We start from the raw sequence: 27,694 nt of genomic DNA on the forward strand, positions 1-27,694 counted from the left end.
ACGGATGCTAGAAGTCTGCTTTGCTGTCATGACATTTGTTTTTAATACCAATCAAGGCGGAGCAGACTTCTGGTCCCTGTGACTTCAGAAAACAAAACAGTAATACTTAGCAGTCGGAGGTTATGGCCGAAGTTACCGAGAAGGATCAGTCATAGGCCACGAATATTAGCAAGGGCTGTTAACTTACAAAGAGAAGTCTGCTAAATGAAAATCTCGTGGGTTACTACTGCTAGCTTTGGGGTCCATCTATCATCGTCAAAAGAAACAGAAAACTCAGGAGCAGTCACACAAAGAGGGGGGAAATCACTGACAAAAAAAAATTACGATTCTAAACAACAGCTAGAGAAAAGGAGAAAACTCAGCTTATACAACCTCTGGCTATGGAGCCTGTATGTTTATTGCTGCTGTTGTCCCAAGTTGCAGTATTGGCTCAAGACGTTTTGCTGCCTGGGGTGGAGTACAAATGTGCTAGAGTCTTGCTGCATCATTCAGACCACAATTATTGCTTTCATGGGCTTTCACCACGTTGCATGGAAGAGCCCCACTAAACTGAGAAGGAATTTACCTACAACCACCCACAGCTTTTGAGTTCATGTGCACAATGCTGCGTACAATTGCTATTCCCTCAGGCCTTAGGGGTTTTTGATTTTACAGTCAGGCAGGATATAAATGTTAAGACTGCTTCCTTCCCTCCAGACCCTCTCAAGTGGTGAGATCTACAGAGAAAGCCCTCGTGGTACTTCTCAGAGGCTTGGTCAGAGGTGATGGTGGCCTGGGAGTGAGCCTTCTCTGTGGCAGCCCCTAAACTGTGGAGAGGTGTGTCTATGCCTTTATTATACAGCTTTCAGAGAATGCTGAAGAAACACTTCTAGTCATACTTAGAGCAGACCCATTGAATTTAGCAGACTTGAGTATGTTTCACACTGAATACAACCCAAGTGGCGCAGATGATGGTCATGTCAACATGGACCCATCTCATCTTTGTCCAGCTTTGCCTGGACCTGAATCCAGCCTAGACCAGGCCCTACCAAGCACACTTCCTGTTCTCGAGAGACTCAGCTGTCTTCTGCCTTCCTCCACACGCTGACACATGGCTAAAATCTATATAATATCTTAACCACATCTGTCATTTTTACTAGGTACTTATAAAAGGCCAACCTTATACAATATGGCCTATATTCACAATATGTTTCACCGTATAATATTTGTTTATGACACCATGTGCTTTTAAAATATTTACCTTCTGCACAATGAATTCTTAAGGAAGAATTTGTGGATATGGCTGCTGAGCAGTTGTTCAAAAAGCTTTTGTGGTGCTCTCTGGGGGATTCGTTTTAAAGTGCTGCGTTTTGCAGTCTTAGCACCTTCACTCCCCCACAACACACCAAGGATAAGTGGTGTTTACTGTATTTGCATTGCTCTGCCAAGGAGATTGAGAAATCTATAATACACCAATTATTTATATAATCATCTCACATTATAGGTTTGGAGTTTCCTCCTGCCAGCTAAATCTGCAGCCACCTAACACTGCTGCCCACAGCTTTTCAGAAGTGAAAAGTAACAATGTACAATTTGGACAAGAAGAAATCGTAAGTTCCCATAATTCCAAATCTTTGGAAGTGTTCCCCTTCTGAGATTCTGGTCTGGTTTATTTGGACCAGAAAGACCTAGGCCCAGATCCTTCCTTAGTAGCCATGGATCTCATTTGGTTACCTTGGGCAAGCTACCACATTCAGCTTAATTACCACACTGATTTGTTGTGAGGTATCTGTTTCCAGTATTCAAAAAGAATCTGCATGGACTCCTTTACTTTTCCAACTGTACCAGATCAATATATCCGGTACCCAAAATTGATGGTCTTTCAGAAATCTTGTCACAGGGACCATAAAAATTATTTCAGCAGTTTTACATTGGTAGAGACTTAAGCCTATTTTGTACATTTCATACCACTGTTGTCTGCTTTGAGAATGTCCTCGAACTTTTAAATAAACAAACCTGTTTGGTTACATTTATCTAGGTTAATATAACTCAAAACTTATGCTCAGGCTTGACATGAATAAACAAGAGCTTTGTGGGCATTTAGCTGCCCATTAAAGTATGTTGTTAGCATATGACTAAAGATCAGAATAAGCCTATGGCCTGTCAATAGGCTGACAAATCGTCTTCCGGTTGGCTCTGTGGAAGTTAAATTCATTCACATCATAATAGCACAAGCAATGGAAAACTGTCATTGGAACTAGTGCAAATATTCTAAAATTCTCCTCCACAATCTTGCCCTAAATGTGTTCCCCATTGGAACACTGTCATTCTGTAGTGAGAAATATGGATACTTGTCCTTAGATAGGATGTAATAGGTGAGAGTGGCAATGACCTGTAGCCTAGGTTAATTTGTTGATTATTCAATTAGAGGGATGGGTGGGGAGGAAGGCCACAGATCCATAAAGTGCTGAATAAACAAAACTGGAGGACACAAAACCAACAAAACAGCCATAAAACATTCAGTAAATTTACCTTTTGTTTTCCAATCAAAGGTGAGAAGAGGAAAATGTGACTAAGTACATTACTTGCTTCCCATTATTTATTATTCAAGTACCTCCTGAAACATGTCAGATACAGAGAAGCTGCATGGCATCCAGATCAGACATTTAATTACTCTGTTCTTCACTATGTCATTCATAATATTACAGTATTTCTAATTTCAGTGGTGGGATTCAAAGTATGACCCAACTGTTTCTCAACAATCACAGGGGCTGTGGGTTTTTGTTAATTGAGCACTTTCCTTGACACATCACTTATGAAACTAAAGGGGCTTTCAAAAGAATATTGGACAGGGGCTTACTGTTCAAACAGGGGTGGGGAGGTGGGTGACCCAGGACAAAGCCATGCTTGCCAAAATTAGCCCTTTGGATCCATGCACAGTAACTGAGATTAGTTTATACACAGAGAGACAAATAGATACAGATTAGTATATGAACAACTTGGATTAAGAACATTGCAAACCTGGAAGTAGGTGTTTTGGTTTGTGAACTTTGCCTTGGAAGCAGAACATGTTCCGCTTCCTGTCGCGTGTGTTCCATTTGTAAATTGAGCCCCCCGCTGCTATGGGAAAGCACACCTTGGTTTAAGAACACTTTGGTTTAAGAACGGACTTCCGGAACGGATTAAGTTTGTAAACCAAGGTACCACTGTACAAAAGTGCAAGCCATTTTCATAAACATGACAGAATAGAGCAAAGCGATTTAAATTTTTCTTCTGGCGAGGTTGCACTACATGATGTTTTGAGATTTTGGTGGTCAACAGCACAGAAATTAAAAGCACAGTTCTTATGCCTGGATAAACTGAGATCACACATTCCAATTCTATCCTACTTCCCCTACTTTCTGTGGAAAAACATAGCTTGTTAAACCAACCGTCATGCTTATTTGTTTTAAGTTCTATAGGATCTCACAGCATGGAATCTTGCTTATAAAACAGCAGCCGCCCAGATTTCTGTTAGGCAGCTCATCAAATATAGCAATTAAACAAGTCCACCAAAATAATGCAGCTTCTATTCGTAAGCCTGTAGTCATATGTGGCACATAGGATATGACTCAAGAGTTGCATAACCCCAACACTCTTCAGAGTGTCTTCTTCCATCATCAGATGCCTTACAAAACCACCAAGTTTAACGTGCAGCTTGGGAGCTGAACATAAAAGGTTCTGAAAGGAAAATCTTGGTGCAGTGAGTAAAATACAGTGGTGCCTCGCAAGATGAAAAGAATCCGTTCCGCGATTCTCTTTGTCTAGCGGTTTTTTCGTCTTGCGAAGCAACCCCATTAGCGGCTAAGAGGATTAGCGCTATTAGCGATTTAGCGGCTTAGCGGCTATTAAAGGATTAGCGGCTAAGCTGCTAAAAGGCTATTAGTGGCTTAGCGCCTTTGAAAAAGGGGGGGGAGCGGGGGGGAAATGGCGAGACTCGCAAGACGTTTTCGTCTTGCGAAGCAAGCCCATAGGGAAATTCGTCTTGCGAAGCGCATCGCAAACGGAAAACCCTTTCGTCTAGCGGGTTTTCCGTCTTGCGAGGCATTCGTCTTGCGGGGCACCACTGTAGTATGCATGTTGTGGTGGCAATTTCTTCCAGCAGCAACTATAACAAAGCCCCAGTTCCCTATCCACCCTTGTAAATAGCACCATCTGTTGATTCTAAGCAATATATAAATCAATATTTGTAGAAACATTTATCCACTATTAGATTGTTCTCCTGTATTACTTCATCCTGCTGAATTGTTAATGTTATTAGTCACAGAACACATATCAGTTGGACTGATACTATCTAATATTTATTTGATTAACCAGTTAACTGTCACCCCCCCCCCATTATTGCTTTAATAAACTAATTCCATCCCCAAAGTATTTTCAGACAGTTATAGATTCACAGAATCATAAATTGTAGAGTTAGAAGGGACCCCGAGGGTTATCTCGTCCAACTCCCTGCAATGCATGATTCTTAACTAAAGCATCTATCACAGATGGCCATCCAACCTCTGTTTGAAAAGCTGCAATGAAGAAGAGCCCACCACCTTCCAAGGGAGTCCATTACACTCTCACCTGGGAAAAGAAAGGAAAGCTCCCAGGTAAGAGATGGGAGGGTCCACCCCTTTCTGTATGAGATAAGGTAGGCATAGGCAAACTCAGCCCTCCAGATATTTTGGGACTACAACTCCCATCATCCCTAGCTAAGAGGACCAGTGGTCAGGGATGATGGGAGTTGTAGTCCCAAAACATCTGAAGGGCCGAGTTTGCCTGTGCCTGAGATAAAGGTTAAGAGCTACATTTGAGATAGGACTCTGCCTTTTCTCTTCTCTCTCTCTCTCTCTCTGTTCTTGTTTTTATCTACTTGCACCCAGGGGATCTGGCAACTTCTGTTTCAGTGTATCTGAAGAAGTGTGCATGCACACGAAAGCTCATACCAAGAACTAACTTAGTTGGTCTTTAAGGTGCTACTGGAAGGAATTTTTTTTGTTTTATCTAGATTAGTTTGTCTTCATTGTATTGTATTATGAGAAAACCTTAATAAAATTTTATGGGGGGCGGGGCGGGAATCAGCTGGATCCCCCTTGGTCTTCTTTCCCAGCCTTTTTGAAGATGGGGGCAACATTTGCCCACCTCCAGTCTGCAGGGACCTCACCTGTTCACTAATAATTCTCAAATGTTATAGACAGAGGCTGTGAGTTTACATCTGCAAGCTCCTTTAGTGCGCCTGTGGCTCAGCAGGTCCTGGAGATCTGAATTCATTTAAAGTAGCTACATGTTCCCTTACCACCTCTTTTCCTATATTGGGCTGCAGCTCCCTCCTTGTGTCATTTATTCTGTTATCACCAGGTTGGGCATTGCTTTCCTTTTGGGTGTTAAGACTGAGACAAAGTAGGTGTTGAACAGTTCCACCTTCTCTCTGTCACCCAGAAGCATTTCTCTATCTTCTCCACCCTGCAAGACAACTTAATGAAAGAATATTCAACTGTTTCCCAAGCACTAAGAATAACATCACTAGGGGCTTTTGTAGGGAAGAACCTACTTCAGTGAATGCACTAAGTGGACTGAAAAAGTAGTGAGTACAGTGGTACCTCTGGTTAAGAACTTAATTCGTTCCGAAGGTCAGTTCTTAACCTGAAACAGTTTTTAACCTGAGGTACCACTTTAGCTAATGGGGCCTCCCGCTGCTGCCACCATCGCACGATTTCTGTTCTCATCCTGAAGCAAAGTTCTTAACCCAAGGTACTATTTCTGGGTTAGCAGAGTCTGTAACCTGAAGTGTCTGTAACCTGAAGCGAGTGTAACCCGAGGTACCACTGTATATATAACTTAAGGATGAGGAAACTGTGGCTCTCCATGTTGTTGGGTTCCAGTTTCCATCAGCCCCAACCAGCAGAGGCCATGATCAGAATGGTAGTCAAGGAACATATGGGTAGGGCAGCAGATTCCCCATCCTGGATATAACTAAACACATACAGGGGCTGATATACATTAATCAGAACATTCATAAAATTATAGAGTTGGAAGGGAGCACAAGAGTCAACTAGTCAAACCCTCACAATTTTTGTATGTGCGAAATGTAGCTACTCTTTGGGAATTTAAACATTAGGCATACTTAGAAATCCTATATAAAACCCTCTATTCAGCTGTAATGGATTCATTTTTCTTTCTCTCAAGCTTCTATGTACCATTCTTATTTATCCTGAGAATACAGTGGAAAGAAGGATCAATACTTACGCCATAAAGTACCTTTTCTTGATATAATACTGAGCTGTAAGATATGTTCATGATGGGAAAACTGGCAATTAAAACAAACTTGAAGAAATGCAAAATATCAGATGGAAATATAAAAGTTAACCACTACACAAGATCATGAGCGTTATGCTTTCCATACTGGGCATGATGCTAATATTTTACTTTTACTCACCCTGAGAATTATGGCCATGCTAGCCCATTATTTAATATGAAAACAATCAGAATATTGCAACTGCTGTGTAAACATTCAGTGTAGTCTAGACTAGAGGCCAAGGGAGAGACATTTTACTTGCCTGCGAACACATGTTTTGAATAATTACAATCCAAAAAGCTCTGGAGATTGAAGGGCAGCGGAATACCCTCTGAAAGCCCTTCAAAAACCAGAATATGTTCTGTAAAGCAAAATATCAAATCAAGTTCTTGTAGATGTTTGTAAGTATATATTTATTACCTTATTAATTAATTTTGAACCACCCTTCTTGAATACAGATCCAATGGCAAATCACAGAGGTTAAAATAAAGCAAGTCAAACAACCACAAGGTTGTAAAACCCAAACAAAACGAAATTCAACAAATGATAATGAACGATAAATACAGTAGCAATCCATAATAATAACTCTAAGGCATTGGACAGTCCAATCATAGTGCACCAACGACCTTGGAAAACTAGTGTATCTCAATCGGGGTACTTTGATTGTTGGGTACCTTGCTGAACAGATCATGGGCAGACTGTTGAGAAATAAGTCTGAACCTCTTACTGTGAGGGTTTCACATATTACTATAAAGACTTGGTAGGGTAGCTATAAGCCAGATCTGATATTTCAAACCAATGTGATTGCCAAATGCTATAATGCTCTTTTATTTTATTTTCATTTTTTTCAAAACGCTCTGTTCAATTATGTTTTACTTACATAATACATAACGTCTAGATGGGCTTTTGACAAACAGATCAAATGACTAAGAAAGTGATTATGTTATCATGGTATATCATAGAATGATTTAAAATTGAAAACAAGCAACAAATCGTGTTGAATCAAATCACCACATAATCTGGATTTAAATGCTTTCTTTGCAATATCTGGCCAGGCTCCTAGAAGGTAGAGAGAACAAAACCCATTTCGATAAGTCACTTGGCCAACACTCTCTGCCCACAAGATCTATATAATAAAACATCTCTTCAACAACCTGTGACCTGCCAAGAATTAGAATTAAAATCCAGTAGTTAAATAAACTCAGATGCATCTTCATTACAACAGGTTTCATTTCTCACTGTGGAGGCTGCGCTTCATTTCAGTCTGCCCAGAAATGCATGGTAGGCAAGCTCTTCTATCAGCAAAATATGCCAGACTATGTCAGATCACAAATTCTTATAAATGGGAGCCTTCATTTTCCAATACCTGGCTAGTGACTATCATTAACCTGGTCACTATATCATAATGGTGGATGATAAAACAATGTGAAAGTTAAATCAAATAGTACAATAAAGAACTTGGAGGGTATAACCCTTTTTAAAAACCAGTGAATCATGTGATATGTTAAAATAGGATGATGAACTAAAAAGCAAGACAGACACAGTTTCTTTTTGATAGTTCGACGTTTCAGTCCCGATATTTTAATGAAAAGAATCCCCAAGTATTTTTTTTCCCTATGGGAAGAAATTATTATTAATAATAATTCAGCAATATTAGGAATGCTGTCAATTGCACATGTATAAACATTCTCTCCCACATATTCACTTGCTCTATATCCTCACCTCAACCAAATTCCTGCTGGGATAGCAAGCAGCCCAGAAGAGTCATTTCTCAATCTGTGCAGTTCTATATTAAGAAACACGTGTGTCTCAACACAACGCTCTGCCTTGAATTTCAATCTGACAACTAAAGCAACATATTGGCAGAATAATTCTGCAGAACTCTGCCTACTCTAAGACAATATTCTACTGCAGTCACAGTTAACTGAGTAAGGGGAAAAAATAACATGGGAGGATGATTTGTCTTCATGCTCTACCAACACATGTGTTCTCTCTCTCCCTCTCTCTCGCCTTATGTAACATTCCAGTGTCTTCTCAGAATCGGCTCAGTGAAATCCAGCTTGGATTTCAGGCAACAATATTACTGTCTAAATAGTTAAAAAACTCAAAACAAAACAATTATATTGTGTGTGCGATTTGAGCAGTTCAGCATGTAGCGGTGTGCAAATGGATGGATATTTAAGACATAGGCTTTTGCTTCAGGAAGTTGAACATTGAGTAGAACAAGAAATAGGACATCAATATTTCTACAGTTAGTACCTGGTGATCCGGAAAACTGAAAGAGGTTAGGAAATGCTCATCATATATTGGGGGAAGCCAAACGTTCTTTAAGCATATTATAAATAATATGTATCCCAGCATATTGTAGTTGAATACTGGCCAATGCACTTCAAACGAGGTATCTTGTTTATTTACGATTTGCCCATACAATTTGCACACAATCACGGTGCTAGCTCAGGGGACCCTGTGCTTTCGTGCTAGATAAGCCACACAGATTAATAGCCTAAAAAGGTTTACTCAGAAATTACTCTCATTGAATTCGTGAAGTTTGCTCCCATCAAGCATGCATAAGATTGCAACTTTAGTTAGCTACAATAACCCTTTCCTCATTCAGGCACGGTAGCGCCACAACATGCAGTGTAAAGCGGTAGTTCGTCCATCCCCAATACACACCCCTTAAAATAAAATAGAGGGATTGGTGTAGAAATATTTCCAGAGTAAACCAGGACAGATGGACTTGACGCCTGCTTTGACATATTCCAGAAAAGGAATGGGGAGAGCAGCATAGCTTGGAGTTGTCGTTAGGTCATCTGTTTCCTATCTGATATCTCCCATCACAACCACCTTCTCCATGTAGGACACCTTCAGGTATACAAGCTGAAACCTTTCTTTATGTATGCTACCACAGCAGCAAGAATTCTTCTGGCAAAGTATTGGAAGACGCAGCAGCTACCTACTCTGGAAGAATGGCAAGCGAAGGTGATTGACTACATGGGAATGGCAGAGATGACCGGCAGAATCCGAGACCAGGGGAGTGAGACAGTGGAAGAAGACTGGAAGAAATTTAAAATATATCTTAAAAACTGTTGTAATATTGAGGAGTGCTGGGATGCTATGGTGTTAAGAAACAGAGAATTGCAGCTGTATATCATAAATTTAAGGGAATTACAATGAAGATGAATTAATTAATTAAATGGAGGGTTGCTGATACAAGGGAAAAATAAGGATGCAGAAAAAGGGAGGTATGGGGAAGTCCGGGAAACAAGGTGAAGGAAAATGAGTTTATGAAATTATACATGTTTATTTGTGTGTATGTTTTGTTTTGTTTTGTCGTTTGTGTATAATACATGTTTGGAAAATTAATAAAAATTATTTAAAAAAAAAAAAGAAACCTTTGTGTGGTTTCCCTGATATTTTTTAAAAAAAAGAATGCCTGGGGATGTTTGAAATAGTATATCATTCCAAAAGGCACAAACAGGTATGTGGCCTGTACAGCTGGTTTGTTTTTTGGCTGCTCTGTGTCTCAGTTTGTTACTGTTATTTAATGATGTTTTAACTGGCAGCTATAAGACGCTGCTACAGTTCTTACAGTAGAACTATCAAAACATCCTTGTTTAAGTGTTGGTAGCTGCTGCTGGTACTGTACTTTTTCATGATGTTTTTTACCATAAAAAGTATCTACAGCAGCGGTAAGTATCCCACCTGAAGTAGCAGCATACTACTCATGAGCATACCTCAAAGTAGAGAATAAAACAGGCTTACATTGAGCTGCAAGTCATCCGTCCACTGGCCAATCAGGTGGTAGCCTGGAGCGCTGGTGTTTGTTGCTTGGTATTGAAAGATGTCATAACGCCCTGGTGCATCACCATTCTTATTAAACATCACTGGAGTGCCAGCACTGCCTGAGGAAGGAAGTCAAGCAAAAGGAAAGAGAGAAAAGACCCAACACTTTACAATATTTCCTTTTGTTATGTACTGAGTTGAATAGGATCCAAAATGCAGCAGTCTGATTGGTCCTAGAACAATAGGATTCAGAATGCAGCAGTCTGATTGGTCCTAGAACAATGCAGCAGTATGATTGGTCCGCAGGAGCCACCCAATCCAGCTCAAGGTGGAAGTGAATCTGCAATCTGATTGGCCTACAGGAGAATCCCGGAATTAGCCAATCACGTGTGACCCATTGTGTAAATAATGTATATAAAGCAGATATTTTGGGGGAATTTTCATTCCTCACTACTATGAGCTGAATAAAGAGCATGAAATCCACACTCGACTCCGAGTATATTTCACCTTTCTTTGTTCTCTGGTGGTTGAAGAGCTTTTAGGATTGGATTACAGCTCAGACAGCAACCCCCCATCACTGTACATTTTAAATGAACATTTTAAAACACCCTTCCCTGTCTTCTCTTCTGTCATTTCTGGGATTCATTGTCCTGACTCCCCCCGCCCAATGCCAGTTAGCTGAAACACGTAGCAGTCTTGGTTCCAGTCTGATTTATACATATGACCCAATATATGAGGTGGGTCCATTCCACTACAAAAAAAGGGTGGAAATCTGTGCTGTGAATGGAACTTCTTGATTACTGTGTTTTCCCTCAGAAAACATTCCATCTGCTTCAAAGAGATATTGCCACCAGAAGACAGTGAATCTTGACTAGCATCCAGAAATAGCTTCTTCCTCCAGAATATGTTCTTATTCCAGTAATCAACACAGTTCTGGAGTAGAAACCAACAACAGAGGAGACTGGGGAAAAGCTGTTCCTGATTTATCCTTAAGTTCATCTTCCCTTAGTCTCTTTCAGGAAAATAAAAGTAACAGGAGTGAGCATACCACTAGCCCGGTTCCAGATATAACCCTAAGCCACAGCATGGCTTAGACTTGGGTACTGCAGCAGCTTTCACCTTTTTTTTCAGCCAGCTAGCCAGCCCGCCAGCCCTGTATACTGTGTGGTAAACAGGCACTGGGCAGACCTGGTTAACTCCCATTTATTTCACTGCATGTGTTTGGGTGTGTAATCCTATACACACAACTAAGAATAAATACAATTCAACTCAATGGAGCTTGCTTCTGAGCAGGCTTCTGTAGGATTGCACTGTAAATCTCAGCAACTGAAATCAATAGAAATCAAAAAGAACTTACATTTGGTAGTTGGCTACATAAGTTCCCTTGAAGGCAACACAAATCGCCTTGCTTTAAAAATGTTTATCAGGGCTGGGAAAGGGTCAGGTAGTTAATTCGAACCAAATCTCTGAGGCGGATGGATGGTTGTGGACTCACCGTTGAAGTTAACACTGCGGATGTACTTCAGCAGCTTCTTGCCCCCTGCATGTTCCATCTCTGGGCAGACACCAGAATAATCGCTGCACAGATCCTTGTTCATCTGATGGAGGGCATGAGCCATGGCATAAACAGCATCGATCACAAACTGAACTCTCCCCTCCTGCTCATAGTGGGAGTCTTTCCCAATTCTCTCCTGTCCTGCACAGTTAAAGAAATACACACAAAAGATATTTGTTGAGGAATAGAATTATTCCCATGATTAAAGTGCCATGTCCATTTCAAAAAGCAGTGATGAGAGAGAGAGAAGTTTTGAGGTTTTTTTTTTAGTTTTAACACACAAAGCTCATTATCGTGAATAAGACCAGCTCAAGGAGTACTAATTAAATTATCTGAAATATATTTAATTGAGGAAGAAGCACAAGCAAGCTGCATTTTAAAGATAACTGCTTTCCGTTTTAACATAGTCTGGAAGTTAACCAGAACCCCAAAAGTAGCTCATCTGGCCCAGTGCTCTGGGTTGTATCTGACTTAAGTCATACTCTGTGCACACCCATTGAAATCAGTTGACATAATCAGCTCCATCAAGTTCAAAGGGCTGACTTTATAGGATACAACTCTTTAATTGGCAGGGGCCTAGTTCACCTATTACAGTAAGCCAAATGTGTGGGTTCCCAAAGAGGAGCTCACAACAGCTTTACTCCATCCCAGAATTGCCTACAGCTTCTGGTTTGCAAGGGAAATGCTTAACCACAAGCCTGGGTTCAAGCAATATGATAATTCAAACTTTGGCTTAGCTTAGGTAAAGGGACCCCTGACTATTAGGTGCAGTCGTGGCTGATTCTGGGGTTGCGGCGCTCATCTCGCTTTATTGGCTGAGGGAGCCGGCGTACAGCTTCTGGGTCATGTGGCCAGCATGACTAAGCCACTTCTGGCGAACCAGAGCAGCGCACGGAAACGCCGTTTACCTTCCCACCAGAGCGGTACCTATTTATCTACTTGCACTTTGACGTGGTTTCAAACTGCTAGGTTGGCAGGAACAGGGACTGAGCAACGGGAGCTCACCCCGTCACGGGGATTTGAACCGCTGACCTTCTGATCGACAAGTCCTAGGCTCTGTGGTTTAACCCACAGCGCCACCCGTGTCCCTTGGCTTAGCTTAGTGCGGTAAAAAAAAATAGCCGGGGAAAGAGAAAAGTGTCTTCAAGCTCTAATTTGGGAGCCTGTACATTTGTGTGATTCTGGTAAGCCAAGCTTACCATGTGATATGAACCAGCCCAATGTGTGCTCTAACACTGAGCTATGAGACTCACATTTAAAGCAGCCCAGCAGAATCCCAGGAACTGCAGTTTGCTGAGGGTGCTGGGGATTGTAGCTCTGTGAGGGGTAAACTACGGTTCCAGGGATACTCTGTATGTGCTTTAAATATGTGGTGTGTATGCAGCCTGAGCCTCTGTTCCAACTCCAGAATGAAGATACCTACAGTGTCGTGCACATTCAGCTACTGTATTTGTCTGTTAAAACCAAAACCAAAGATACCCCTATAATATGCAACAAATAACACTTATCTGAATGGGAAGGAATCTTGCTTTTTTATTTTAAAAAAGAAGAAAAGACACACTTCCTATTTTGAAGTCTGACAGTATGCATGCTTTTCAAATCCCAGACTCTTAATTTAAAGATGCAGATAGATTTGAGAAGGAAAGAGTAGTTTCTGTGGCAAACTGAAGGGTGCTCAAGAGAATTTGGTTAACCAGCAATCTGGGGGAGTGCAGTGCATATGCAATTCAAGAGGCCTTCCTTTCGTCTCCCCCCAAGGGATAAAAAGAGTTCATCTGAATTCATAGAATACTATTCAAATGTTGCATTAGCAATGCAGAAATCTATTCCATTTTCCTCACCTTCCACTGTTAAAAGAAGCCCTGCTGTTTTCAACCCATAAGAAGGAGGTGTATTTCTCGCCCCCCCCCTTTTTTGGGGGGGGGGACACATCGTGGTGCTGGTTTATAAAACCAGCACACGTTTATGTATATATTCTTTAGTAACTAGAGTGAAGGCTTGAGGGTTGTCCACAAAAGTGCAGAGCTTATTTTCACCTTTCAATCATGTACATGGGTAAACAAACACAGAAAAGGTTTCCAATGAAGTAGCCTTTTTAAATGTTCTTCCATAGGCAGATGGTTTTCATTGCATTTTCTCCCCAAGGCTGTGTACCCAACTTCACGATCTTGTGGCGACAGTGAGCGCCACTTGTAGGGATGGCTAGTCCTGATGTGAAACGGAAAGGTGCCATCCCTGCCCTACCAAAGCCTTGCTTAACAGAGTTGCACAGCAGTGGCTCCAGCAAATCTCACCAATGCCACCACTGTGAAACCTGTGGTGGTTGGGATGCCTGCAGGGGTACCCTCCCATGGGATTCTGTTGCCTGAGGCAACTACTTCAGTCTGCCTCATGGGTGGGCCCTGGCCACTTGGCTTTATGTCAGGAGTCAGGGAATCTGATCCCCCCACAATAGGCTGCCAGGAATAGACAAGGGAAGCTCTTACCAATATTTTTTTATTCAATATTCACAGACAGAGGCTTAGAAATGCAGCCTCTTGGAGTAATGGCATTGCTCTGAGTAATCTCCACCCTCCTCTCCTCAATTGTCAACAGCACCACCCACCTTACGGTGGCTGCTTAGGGCCATTTGCCTCTGAGCCCTTTGCTCTCCTACTTTCAATGCTCGCGGGGTTCTAGGGGGGTCTGGAATGCTTTCTACCGATAACGTGTCAGCCAGCTGCTCTGGCTCTGCTTTCCCCTCCTCCTCCTCTCCCATTATTTCCCAACTCTGCCCCTCATCTACCTCTGAGCCGCAACCTTCTGCAAACCACTGTTGTAAATCTATACGATCTTCCATATAGAGGAGGGGGAGGCGGTCTCCACCATTCCTCCTCTGTCCAGTCCCTGACACTTTAGAAGATCTGAATTCAGATGCCTGCTCAGCCATCAAGAATTCACTGAGCCTCTTCAGGAAAGAATTAGCCTTCCTTACTCCTTCATCTGTTATGTAGGCAATGGTATCACTGATTGTGAAGAAATAGCTAAAGACAGTAAAGCAGTCAATGTGCTGAAAAAGCACTAGAGAAATGTTTAATAATAAATCAGGGATTGACAAATGCTCTGACACAGAATAATAATGAAACTGGTGAAGCTTGCTGCTGCTCTTGGGAGCTTGTTGCCAAGCGCACCAAAGAGAAAACTGATGTGTTAAGTTATCCAGCAAAATCCATAAATATGGTGCTGTCAGAACTGTATGGGTATCCTGGGTCAAGATGCAATTTAGACACAGGAATTGCAGTGTGCAATGGGGAACATGCCTCTCTACTTCCCTATGCACCTTAAGTAAGGAGTGATGTTTACACTCCACTCGGAGGTATACACATGCAGCCACCATTTTTTATATTTTCTTGTCACTCAGAACTAGGGGCAGTGGCGGGGAGAGATTATGTAAATCAGGCCACTGCATGTATCAGCATCCATGAAGCATGTCACACCATGCGTTAGTTTAGTGGATGATGGGGCAGGTGGGCTCATACCTCCAACACCAGAAATTGTAGCCACCTAGAAGTATTTATTTTAAGTCTAAGAATCCTAAGCAAATGAACATAAAAAGTGTCCTGCTCAATCGGATCAAAGACTTGCATCTTGTTTTCTATGGTGGCCAGTCAGTCCACAAGCAGGATATGAAGGCATGAACTATCTGCCATGTTGCTTTCAAGAAAGCAGTATTTTGATGGCATGCAGCCTCTGATCCTGGAGGCAGTGAGTCTTGTTGATCAGGTATAGTCAATACACAGGTGTAAGGGACACTGTGGCACTGTAATCTAAACTACTGAGCCTCTTGGGCTTGCCGATCGGAAGGTCGGTGGTTCAAATCTGTGTAGTGGGGTGAGCTCCTGTTTCTCTGTCCCAGCTCCTGCCAACCTAGCAGTTTGAAAGCACAGATAAATAAGTACCGCTGTGGTAGGAAGGTAAATGGCATTTCCATGCACTCTGACTTCCATCACGGTGTTCCGTTGTACCATAAGCGGTTTAGGCATGCTGGCCACATGACCCAGAAAGCTGTCTGTGGACGATGCCGGTTCCCTCCACCTGAAAAGTGAGATGAGCACCGCACCCCATAGTCGCCTTTGACTAGATGGACTTAACCATCCAAGGGTCCTTTACGTTTCCCTTTCCCTTACAGTCAAGAAAAGCTAGATGTCAAGCACAGCCCACGCAAACAGTTTGCAGCTGAATTCAATTCACTGCACATTCATTTTGAACCAGTGCCTTCAGATGAATGCTTGCTGGAATTGGAATATTCTCATTGAATGCAACACCCCAATATGCTTAACAACCGATTTGCATTGAGCTGGTTATGGCACTGTGGCATACACAACAGCAGCAACAAGCATATTTTACTCCCACTGCCCCACACATTTGTTCCAGCTGATGCCTTTTATCTTCATATAACATTGTGCGAGGCAGGATCCAAATGTGGCAAGCTGCAGGACTCCGCTTGAAGAGAGGTGCTATGATTAAGATATTCCCTGGGTTAAAGCTCAATTATAATTCACAACAGGACTAGCCATGATTAATTTCTCTCAACTAATCCAAGAGGGTGAAAAATGGCCTGAGCTTTGATAATTCACCAACTGTCCCTTTTTTTATTATCATGCCGCGCCATACTCATTGATTACAGAGTGTATGACATTGCAAGGCGGTGACATTACAGTAGTATCAAAATTGTCTTTCTCTGAGATCCAGAGCCAAATCTGTAATGCAGTGGAAAACGCACACTAAGAGACTCAGAGAAGCAGTCTTAGAATTTAAAAATGAAGACAAACAGGATTTAATTAGCCACACTAAATTTGAGGTCATATGTGGCAAACTGAAAGGGTGGGGGAGCAGAATTTAGTGTTGCAGCTCTGAAAGTGTAAATGAAACCTTCTTAAAGGGATGTGGACACTTCCTAGAAAACAAACTGGCAGAAAGCATGGGTAAATCTGGAATTATTAAAAGACAGAGAAGATCAGGCTCTGAGGGAGGAAAAATTTGTATGTTTTCTGCAAGACCCTCATTTGGTCCCAACTCTTGGAGAGGCGTCGGCAGTCAACCCGTCGGCAATCAAATGGCTAATCGTGCAGTGGCACAAAAGGTGCAACTGTTGAATGGTTGGGTGATACGGCACCCCATCATTACTTTTGACCAGGAGGCCTTGTTTCACAATGATGGCATTCACCTTTCCAATTGGGGAAATGATATTTGGCTGGTTGACATAGTGGAGGGCATTAGAGATTGGTTGCAGATGTGAGGGTGTTGTGGGTGAGCCCCTTTGGCTCGAGTGGCAGTTAGGCATTGGGTAAGTCTTTGTTTATAAGAGAGGAGGTTGTACCCTCCGTCTGCCCCTCCTCGATAAGGATATCCTGTTATAGGGATCCGGGGGTGTGGATCCCGTCCGAAGCCTGGTCGTGGGCTAGGGCCATGCCACGACCCATTGGGGACCCTGGGGGTGTGCTGATTTGACGTATGTCATAGGGCTCCCCCACTGGTGGTTTACCCTTAGTGGGACGCCCTGCAGACGGGCAGGAGTCATAATATACTGTAGTCTGGTTTCACCAATGCCTAAGCCAAACCGCTGACATCTGTAACCAATAAAGTTGTGGGCTATTTTATTCCACTTACCTAAGTATGTGTGTCTGTGTGTTTATTATCTAAGGGAACTGTGGGGTCTGGGGCCTTGTCATGCAAAGGAATGTCCTCACTAACCTTCAAATTGGGCAGTATGTCAACAAATAGCAGTCATTTTGACACCTAGCTGTGTTAATTGGTTATCTGCCACCCTGAGTTCTATACTGGAAGAAGGGCAGGATATAAGAAGCTTGCTTTAAAAAAAGAATGTACAGAGGGTGACCGCAGTGGAACCTTGGAGCTTTCAAAATGTTTTGGCAAAGCCTGTCACCTAAAACTAAAACCTTACATTATTGTGGGCAGGTCCTTTATGGATGGGCAGAACAACCTGAAATGGGCAAATTTTGGTGGAATTAAGCACTGTGATTTTCCAAAGATCTGATCAGAAGGTCAGCGGTTTGAATCCCCACGACAGGGGTGAGTTCCTGTTGCTCGGTCCCTGCTCCTGCTAACCTAGCAGTCTGAAAGCATGTCAAAGTGCAAGTAGATAAATAGGTACCGCTGTGGCGAGAAGGTAAAAGGCGTTTCCGTGCGCTGCTCTGGTTTGCCAGAAGCGGCTTAGTCATGCTGGCCACATGACCCAGAAGCTGTATGCCGGCTCCCTTGGCCAGTAAAGCGAGTTGAGCACCACAACCCCAGAGTCGTTGTGACTGGACCTAATGGTCAGGGGTCCCTTTACCTTTACCTTTATTTGGAGTTGGGGAGCACTAAAGTACTTACGTTTGTTGATTCCAAACTATGCAAAATGGTGAAACCCCCAAAAGACTGTGGATAACTACAAGGGGATTTCCAAATAGCTTGCCTGGATAACAAAATGACAGATGAAATTCACTTATATAAACACAAAGTGACTGCTTCAAATATACATTAATGGGGTCCAAATTAGCAGTGGCTGTCCAAGAGCTATTTGGGTCATGGTGTACAGCTCACTAAAAACATAAGCTATGTGCAGCAGTGGTAAAAAGGGGTGTGGTAGAAATTCTCAAGGAAGGGATGGAAATGTACAAGTGTCATGACACCTTTGTGCTGTGTCCTGGCCTGCCAATGAGCCTATTTGGCTGGGTGGGTCAGTTATTACAGCACCAAGGAGAGCTCCTCATGACAACATGCTCCAACAGGAGCTGGAAGTGATCTGAGGTCTTTTGCACTTCTGCCTCTAGTCTACCTCTCTTGCACTGTGTTAAAATTTTTTAGACCTTTAATGGCTACAAGGGTGAGATCTGGTAAATGACATATACATGGATGGCTACTGATTTCATTCCAAGTGTACCCAGGGCTGCTGAACAAGGTGTTATTACACACACACACACACACACACACACACACACACACACACACACCCTTCATAGAGCAAGTCCCCCGCATCCAAAGGAACTGCTGTATCTTTGCTGGGTCAAGACACACATTTTTAGGAAATATAATTTAGAAAGAAGGTTCCTTCTTTAAACCAGTAAATAAGGGCTGCTTTACACATTATTCACAGCCCAACCTTGTACACACACAGGGTACCCTAGCGAATCACAGTTCCCCAGCAAGTGTGCCTATATGATACACATGTGTTTCCAAAAATGTGTTTATTGCAGTCATGCTTGACATATTTACACTCACATTTGTGTGTGTGTGTGTGTGAGTGTGTGTGTGAGAGAGAATCCAAACACATGATAGGATAAATAGCCCTGAAGAGGAGGTTTCAACTGAAGTATATAAGTATTCTCCTGCATTATGCTAGCTATGATAGAAGCTGGAATACAATCAGTCCACACATTCAAACTTTCAGTTTGTAATCACTTGATAAACAAATCTATTTTTATTCTTCTGCCCTGTGAATTGAGGATTGCATTTACTGGGTATATTTTGTCAGTAATGGTATTCAGAGCAATATCAGGCAGATATGAAGGCAAGCAATATCATCAGTTCATCTGCCTGTGTGAAGAAACTTGAGAAAACCATAGACTTTGGCCTATGCAGAAATCCTCCCGAAAAGCAGTAAACTATCTTGAGGAATTAGTCCCACAGAACAGACCACTGGCTGCAACAGTTGTGAGGAATGGAAGGCAAGGCTGATAAGTTTGGTCCCATATTATGTGCTGGCAGAATGGAAATCCACAGGTATAGTAATGTTGAATAATGATGTCAAGGCATGAAGGAGAGGGCCAAACCATTGCAGAGCACTAGATTTGATCTGTCAAATACTGGACTTAGACAATAATGTTGTTATGTGTTCAGTAATTTGCAATGATTGCTATATACAGTGTATAACGGAAATAAAGTGCATTGTTCACCAATTTAGCCCTGCTTCCGCTTGCCGTTCCTTCCTCTGTTGGCTCCACTGTGCCAAATTATAGATTGTATCTCTTATTTATCCTCTTGTGCTCTGTAAAGCGTTGAGCATGTTGACTACGTAAGTAAGAAATAAATGGACCAAAAGAATGAAACATCAAGTTCCTCTGTCCATTAGAATGCTCTCCTGGTACTCCACATATCGGCAATATATTTTTCCAGCTTTAAAATATAGTTCTACTCATGAATCATCACTTGTTCCTTATACTTTTATAGCAGATAACTGCTCAAGCTTAACCACAAGCTAGAGCTAAAATGAAAAAAAAAAAAGGATCCTTGTCCCATGACAATTCTCCTAAATGTTTGATGCCACTTAGTATTCACGTCTGGTGGTGTGACAAAATGGAACCAGAGAGTGCTTTGGCATTGCAGCTAGAATGAGTCAGCTCTTGAAAGATAAATGTACTTGATGTAGGACCCGGAATGCTGTGCAAAATGGCTGAGTCTGCTTTGTGTCATCTTATATGGGAACAGTCATGACTTTTCCAATGAGAAAGTGGCAGGACTTCTGAACATCATTCCTCAAAGCTCTACAGCTAAGCTTTTGTCACGGGCTCTCTCTTTCAAACTCTGTCCTGCCTAACCTCCACAAAGCACATTGCTTCAGGTAAGTAGCAAGTAGAAATATCACGAGATCAAGACTGATTTTAAAATGTCACTGAGAATAGGCTAATGGATACTCAACAGTGCACTGCTGGGAGCTTTTTGAACCCCTTCTTGGCCCCTGGCAGAGCAGACTAAAGCTGCAATCAGCACTTTATTCCAATTCCCTGATGTTTCCTTACCTACTAATTTTTGCATTTTATACAATGTAAGATCCACTACCAGAATCTAGTGGAAACTTAGTGTTTATTTCTGTGTTAATTTGTGTGTGTGTGTGTGTGTGTGTGTGTGTGTGTGTGTGTACACACAGGCAGGCAGGCAGACAACATTTGCAACCCTGTTAACCTGGAAAATTATGGAACAAAATCTGGGGTGGTATTCTGGCATACAGTTCTTTCCTGTTGTTTTCATGTATGAATCACTGGGGAACAGAAGCACACATGGGCACGGCAGGGTGATGGTGGTGACACAACATGTCCAATGACATCTGCTGTTGTGTCACATCATGCTCATTGTTGTGAATGAAATTTAGCATGCCATGGTGGCATATTGATAAAATAATAATAATCCACAATTTTGTAACACCATCTACAATGCACTGTAAAAGAAATTGTAGAAACCAGTACAGAAGTACTAGCTGTATTAACAGGAAAGCTAACATGTCTGAATCCACCCTCAGCACAGCAGTGGGTGTTTGGGAATCCCATTGGTACTACTAAGAAGAAGAAGAGGAGTTTGGATTTGATATCCCGCCTTTCACTCCCTTTAAAGAGTCTCAAAGCGGCTAACATTCTCCTTTCCCTTCCTCCCCCACAACAAACACTCTGTGAGGTGAGTGGGGCTGAGAGACTTCAAAGAAGTGTGACTGGCCCAAGGTCACCCAGCAGCTGCATGGTGGAGCAGCGGAGACGCGAACCCGGTTCCCCAGATTACAAGACTACCACTCTTAACCACTACACCACACTACTAAGCCAGTAAGAGCTGCTGTGCCATTCTTGAATCTATTGGGATAGCCTTAATACAGTCTTGTGAGTTGTCACCCTGCTCCTTATTGCAAAATGCAGAACTGATCTATTGATTCAGTCTATATTTCCTTTCCTGAACATTGGAAATACGAATATTGCCAACATCCTAGATGTTAGAAATTCATAGTTAGAGCAGCATAGACTTTTATAATGTGTGTTTGCGTGCATAGTGGACACTGCATCATCTGGGATGATGGGGGACGTCTGTGGAAATGTTCGTCCTATGAACTTGCAAAGTGTTTCTACTTGGAAACACCCTTATGTCTGTGTGCGTGCGGTGAATGCAAAAGGTGTGCAAAGAGCGTTAGAGCATACAAAGAGGGAATTAGGGCATCTTTCCTTTTATGTTCACTGCATAGCAGTGGGAACATCTAGGCCATATTCACTGAATGCTCCATTCAATAAGACACAAGTGCCTAATGTTAAGCCATAAAAAAATAATCTATTGAATAACAGCAAATACCCATCCTGTCCAACACCCACAGCAGCAAGCCAGGTGTCTCTGAGAAAGATCAGAAGTAGGACACAAAGGCAATACCTTCCCTGATATTGCTCCCTAGCAACCAGAATAATTAAAAACACACCCCTTATTCAGCATTCTTTTTGCTGAACAGTCTAAAAATATATATTAAAAATGCCCATGATCTAATTAAATAGGTTAGTAACACTGCCCATGATAATGGAATGTACCGTGAGTACAAAAGCAATATAATATCTTTAGGTAATGAATACATTCAACAGAAGTACACATGACGGCATGATGCAGCCTGTATCATTTTGGTTATGGTGCTAGGAACATAGGAGTCCATTGGTCCATCTTGTTCAGTACCATCCACATTGAGTGGCAGTGGATCTCCAATGTTTGAAGCAAGATTCTCTCCAATCCCACCTGCAGATGCAGTAGATTGAACCTAAGACCGTCTGCATCCAAAGCAGCTGCTTGGCCCCACTGAGCTACATCTGTTCCCCAAACATCCAAACATCAGCTTTGGGTTTCTCCAAGATGAGAGATTGCCATTGCCACAAAGGGGCTTGACATTAAAACCAAATATTTGAAAAGTGGATACATTTTAGAAGCATCAACCTTGGCAAATAACACCACTGCAATTTTAGACACATTTTCGCAGTCCTATAACCCTAAAAGATTTGTTTTCTAAAACAAAAATCTCACAGATCATTAGTCAGTTGTTATTATTATTTTGACCTTTATTGGCATAAAGACCATTATTGAGTCAAATGCATTTGGAGAATGAGTTGGCACTTCTCCCTGGCACTCTGTGCGTTGCTCCATTGCCACCCCCAGTCCTCATATTATCACAATATCCTTATTTTATTATTATTTTTTTAATTGCAGGGGAGTGATATAAGAGGAAAGGGGCTCATAAGAGAATGTGTTGCTGTGTTCTGAATTCTCTAAGTTGTATGTTACTAAGTCACCATTTTTGGTCTTATAAATATCTTCATCCTTGACTGCATCCTTTAAGGACACCCACAGTTTTCTAGTTCTAGATCAGCCCCCATCTGGCTTAGCCAATGGTGTGAGATAATGGAAGTCAAAGTCCAACAGCACCTGAGGACACAGGGTGGAAGGACACAGTTTGAGATAATGAAGAAGAAGAAAACCCTTTCTCTCCAATTCAATGAGTATGACCTCCCTTTGTTCTTCTTATCGGAAATCAGATTTCCTGTTACACTCTTTTACATTCCCTCCCTTTCTATTCAGCTGATTGTTCTGATGTTATGAAATCTTTAAAAACGGTTATCTTGAAACATGTAAGATATTAAAAGGAGATAAGATGATACAGAGAAGCACGGTTTTCAAAAAGCATCTACAAAGAAAAAACAACTCAGATTCTAACAGACAGATGAAATATATTCAGACATTTGAAAAAATAATAAAGCTACCAACTGGTCGTTCATCTTTTCTTTAGCTGGCCTGGTCAGCTTAGGAGAATCTGGGCAGACAACAGATGGCTCATAACAGAAGCAAGACAGTTTCTTGTCCTTTCACTGGTTCCCCGCACCTCAATTTTTGAAAGTTCTACAAAGAAGTATTTATTTTGTACACTCACTTCTTGTGCGCATATGAATCATAGAATCATAGAGTTGGAATAGACCACAAGGGCCATCGAGTCCAACCCCCTGCCAAGCAGGAAACACCATCAGAGCACTCCTGACATATGGTTGTCAAGCCTCTGCTTAAAGACCTCCAAAGAAGGAGACTCCACCACACTCCTTGGCAGCAAATTCCACTGTCGAACAGCTCTTACTGTCAGGAAGTTCTTCCTAATGTTTAGGTAGAATCTTCTTTCTTGTAGTTTGGATCCATTGCTCCGTGTCCGCTTCTCTGGAGCAGCAGAAAACAACCTTTCTCCCTCCTCTATATGACATCCTTTTATATATTTGAACATGGCTATCATATCACCCCTTAACCTCCTCTTCTCCAGGCTAAACATGCCCAGCTCCCTTAGCCGTTCCTCATAAGGCATCGTTTCCAGGCCTTTGACCATTTTGGTTGCCCTCCTCTGGACACGTTCCAGTTTGTCAGTGTCCTTCTTGAACTGTGGTGCTCAGAACTGGACACAGTACTCCAGGTGAGGTCTGACCAGAGGTCTGATACAGTGGCACTATTACTTCCCTTGATCTAGATGCTATACTCCTATTGATGCAGCCCAGAATTGCATTGGCTTTTTTAGCTGCCGTGTCACACTGTTGGCTCATGTCAAGTTTGTGGTCAACCAAGACTCCTAGACCCTTTTCACATGTACAACACTGAATGAGCAAAGTTCAAAATCTCTTTGCTGCCCAGTCGCTGTGACTAGCAGCGAGGTGGAGTTTGGAGACTTGCTTCACTCATATGCCAGTGCATTTGCCCCTTCCAGGCGGTGTAGTGAGAAGCTAAGACAGAGGAGAGAGTCTGAGCAGGGTGGGGAGCTTTGCCTACTGGCCAGTTGGATAACTTGGTGATGTCCATAAATCTCATTGCAGACAGTAGAAGTAGGACAAGCCTGACAGTGGTTTTGCTTGTGCTGCCTTTTGGCCAGCAGCAGCCACTACCACATCTGTACCGTGACTGTAGCAGTGAACGTCATGGCAGCAGCTGCACACATGGAAGTGATAGAAACAGCAGTAACAGAGATCTCCAGAATGGCATGGAGCAGCTCCAGCAAGCGGTGTTGAGTTCCTGGACTAGTTTCCTGTCCTCTGCTGCATATGTGTTGTGCTCCATTTGTGCCAAATTCCTTTGGCGTGTCTGAGGCTGGCTGGCTATTGGGTTACTTGTGTTGGATTGTTGCAGCAAATTGTCCCTGCCTCGATGTTTCCCTTAAGAAAAACTGGAAATGCTTTCTGTTTGTACATAGGTGTTTGTTTTACTAGTGACTTGTTAAGGTTCAGCAAGGTTCGTCTCCCTGAGTTCCCTGATCTGGATTCATAGTTAGCCGTTGCTTTGTTCTAGTGACAGCCTTGAAGCGGTATTCTTATATCTTGTGGGAGTGAATTCCAGAGGTTGTGTAGAAAGTCCTTCCTTTTGTCTCCCCTGAATAGTCTAACAGCTTCAACAGATGACCTTGGTTCTTGTAGTAAAAGAAAGGGAGGGGGGACTTCTCTCAATCTCTAACATGGATTTTCTTATTTGCCTTATCTTCGAAAATAAAGTGCCCCAAATGTTGCAACCTGAAAAATGCAGTTGTTTGACGGCTTACTGGAGCAGAATATCATCATCGTATTAACCCACTGCAGTTAGATCCTGGTCTAGGTTCATGGTGCTGAGACCGGTGTACAAACCCTATACAGCTTGGGACCAGGCTATCTACATGATCATCTCACCCTTTGTATACCCAGCTGATCACTGCACATTGCAAGAGAGTTCCTTCTGCAGACACCATCTTATCTGGATATCTGTTCCATATGATGCAGGAATTGGGCCTTTAGTGTGCTGTCACTTACTCACTGGAACCCCCCCCCCCCCAATTAAATAACAGATAGGCACAATCTCTACTGTGTCTTCAGTGCGTTGAAAAAACTTCATTTTTCAACAACAAAATGCTTTAATGGTGCTTTATGTGCTAACATCATAGACTGCCCTGATATTTTATGATATGGTGGTATAGAAACACATTTATTTGTAAATAAACAAACAAACAGTCTATCTCTGCACTGGATTTGAAATTGATTTCATACATGAAATTGTTTTGCATGGGATTCTACTTTCATATCACTTCAATGGGTTTCATACGGGTTGCTCAAGTTAATGAAGGCTGGACTAGGTTTCTAATCAGTGATGGACCACCACTGAACCACCTGCCTGTCTCTGGGTTGAACCTGCTAACTGGACTCAAATTTACTCCTGATTCTTTCAATCAGGCTCCTGCGATACACACCAGGAGAACATGTTCAAATCCTGGCTGACAGATGTTCTAGCATTAATAAATAATAATAATAATAATATTTTTTTATTTATACCCCGCCGTTCCCGGTTCAAAAACTGGGCTCAGGGCAGCTAACAACAAATTTAAAACACTTAATTGTAAAAGCAGCATAAAATACAGTATAAAAACATGAATAACAATAGAAATCAAAAATCAAAAATCAATTTAGGGGAAATAAGCATTAGATAATCCCCAGGGCTAGCTGGCTGAATTGGTCCTACTTGGGCCAGCGAGGAGGCCAGGGGAGAATTAGCTGTGGGGTCTCAGAGCGGGTAATCTTCATAAAAGGGGAGGGGGAGGGAAGAGAAGGAAAGGGAATTAATAGATCAGGCTGAATTCAAATTAAAGACCAGGCAGAATAGCTCTGTCTTACAGGCCCGACGGAAGGAGGTTAAATCCTGAAGGGCCCTAGTCTCATGGGACAGAGCATTCCACCAGGTCGGAGCCATCACTGAAAAGGCCCTGGCCCTGGTGGAGGATAATCTGACTTCCTTAGGGCCCGGGACCTCTAAACTATGGTTATTCATGGACCTTAATGTCCTCTGCGGGGCATACCAGGAGAGGCAGTCCTGTAAATACGAGGGCCCTAAGCCACAAAGGGCTTTGAAGGTCAAGACCAGCACCTTGAACCTGACCCTATACTCCACCGGGAGCCAGTGCAACTGATAAAGCACTGGGTGAATATGCTCCCATGGCAGAGACCCCGTGAAGAGCAGGCTATCACAATCAGAGGGGCTATCACAAAAGTTACCACAATACTGTGGTAAGGTAGGGTGATCAATATGCAATCAGATTGTCTTCCTCTATAATAGTATTCCCCAGTAGCAGTCCTCTGTCACATGCCATTCCCCCCCCCCCCCCGCCAATGGCTGCACTGACCCACAACCCAGTTCTGAGACGTACTATCACTTCCTCCCTGCCCTAAATTGCAGGGGAGGGGGAGAGAATAACATTTCCCTTAGTGGCAAAGACGATAGCAAAACAGCCTACAGAGGGATATTTTGTACAAGACTAACACACACAAGAGGTTTACCGGTAATATGTTATTGTCTCGAGGGAAGTTTATCTTAATTTGCAACAGAACAGAAAGAGGCTTCAACATGAAAAAAGCTAATTATCCAAGGTGATTACTATGGCATCCTGTGGTTAATTATTAGGTCTAAAGAAAAAACACATATTTAAAATATTTACTATAGCTATGTCCTGCTCTCCCCTCCAAGAGAGTGCGTGATGGCCTGGGATTCGGATTCGGATGCTGAACCTGAGGAATCCCAGCCTGCACAGGATTCCCCGCCTCCAGAACCAGCTGAGCTGGGGCTGGGGCATGAGCCTGAAGGGTCCTCACCTGTGCTGGATCCTCAGGTGCAGGCACCAGCTGAGTCTGCTCTGGCTCCTGAGGTGATGGAGGACCCATTGCCTGCAGGTGCTCCACTCTCAGCCCTGGCAGAGGAAGCTGAGGTTGCCTCTGGGTCCGGTAACCCTCCAGCCTCTCCTGAGCTGCAGAGGCTCACAGCAGAGAGGCGGAGGGGACTAAGTTCCCGCAGGAGGAGTGCTCGCCTCCAGGCCAGGAGAGGTGAGTCACCTGAGGATCGGGGCCGCCCTGTGCCTCGGGGCAGATAAAAGCCAGCCAGCCCCAGTCCCAAGTTGCAGGAGCAACTTCGTTGGTTGACAGTTCCTGCCTGAACCCTGTCCTGCTATCCTGCCGGAGCTCCTGACCTCACCCAACTCCCTGCCTTGGACCCAGCTTCAACTTTTACGGACTGCCTCCATACTGCACCCTCGACCTTGGACTGGACTCGGACCTCGCCTCTCGGTTAGCCCACGGGACCAGCACAGATTGATCAGCTCCACACTCCGTTTCAGCAATGCTGCAGCACAAGTTCCTCCCACACTAACTCACCAGTCTAATTTCCCTGCTCCAAACTCCAACCACCAAGTTCAATGTCAGTTTCATCAGGCTTGTCTGTCATTCTTTGATAAAAAAAAGGCATGCCATCAAAGATTA

The 27,694-nt window shown here is 42.8% G+C and overlaps 1 protein-coding gene across 2 annotated transcripts in view; it reads right to left on the bottom strand.

The window, feature by feature from the left end:
• Nucleotides 1–27,694, bottom strand: part of GRM7 (glutamate metabotropic receptor 7) — a 391,771-nt gene that overhangs the window by 115,463 nt on the left and 248,614 nt on the right. For both annotated transcript variants that reach the window (XM_077925005.1, XM_077925006.1), the window contains exons 6-7: nt 11,577–11,777; nt 10,061–10,200 (exon numbers count right to left, since the gene is read on the bottom strand). In XM_077925005.1, coding sequence (XP_077781131.1) covers nt 10,061–10,200; nt 11,577–11,777 — 341 coding nt within the window. The remainder of the gene's footprint in view (nt 1–10,060; nt 10,201–11,576; nt 11,778–27,694) is intronic.

This window comes from Podarcis muralis, chromosome 2 (genome assembly GCF_964188315.1).
Source record: "Podarcis muralis chromosome 2, rPodMur119.hap1.1, whole genome shotgun sequence".
Taxonomy (NCBI): domain Eukaryota; kingdom Metazoa; phylum Chordata; class Lepidosauria; order Squamata; family Lacertidae; genus Podarcis; species Podarcis muralis.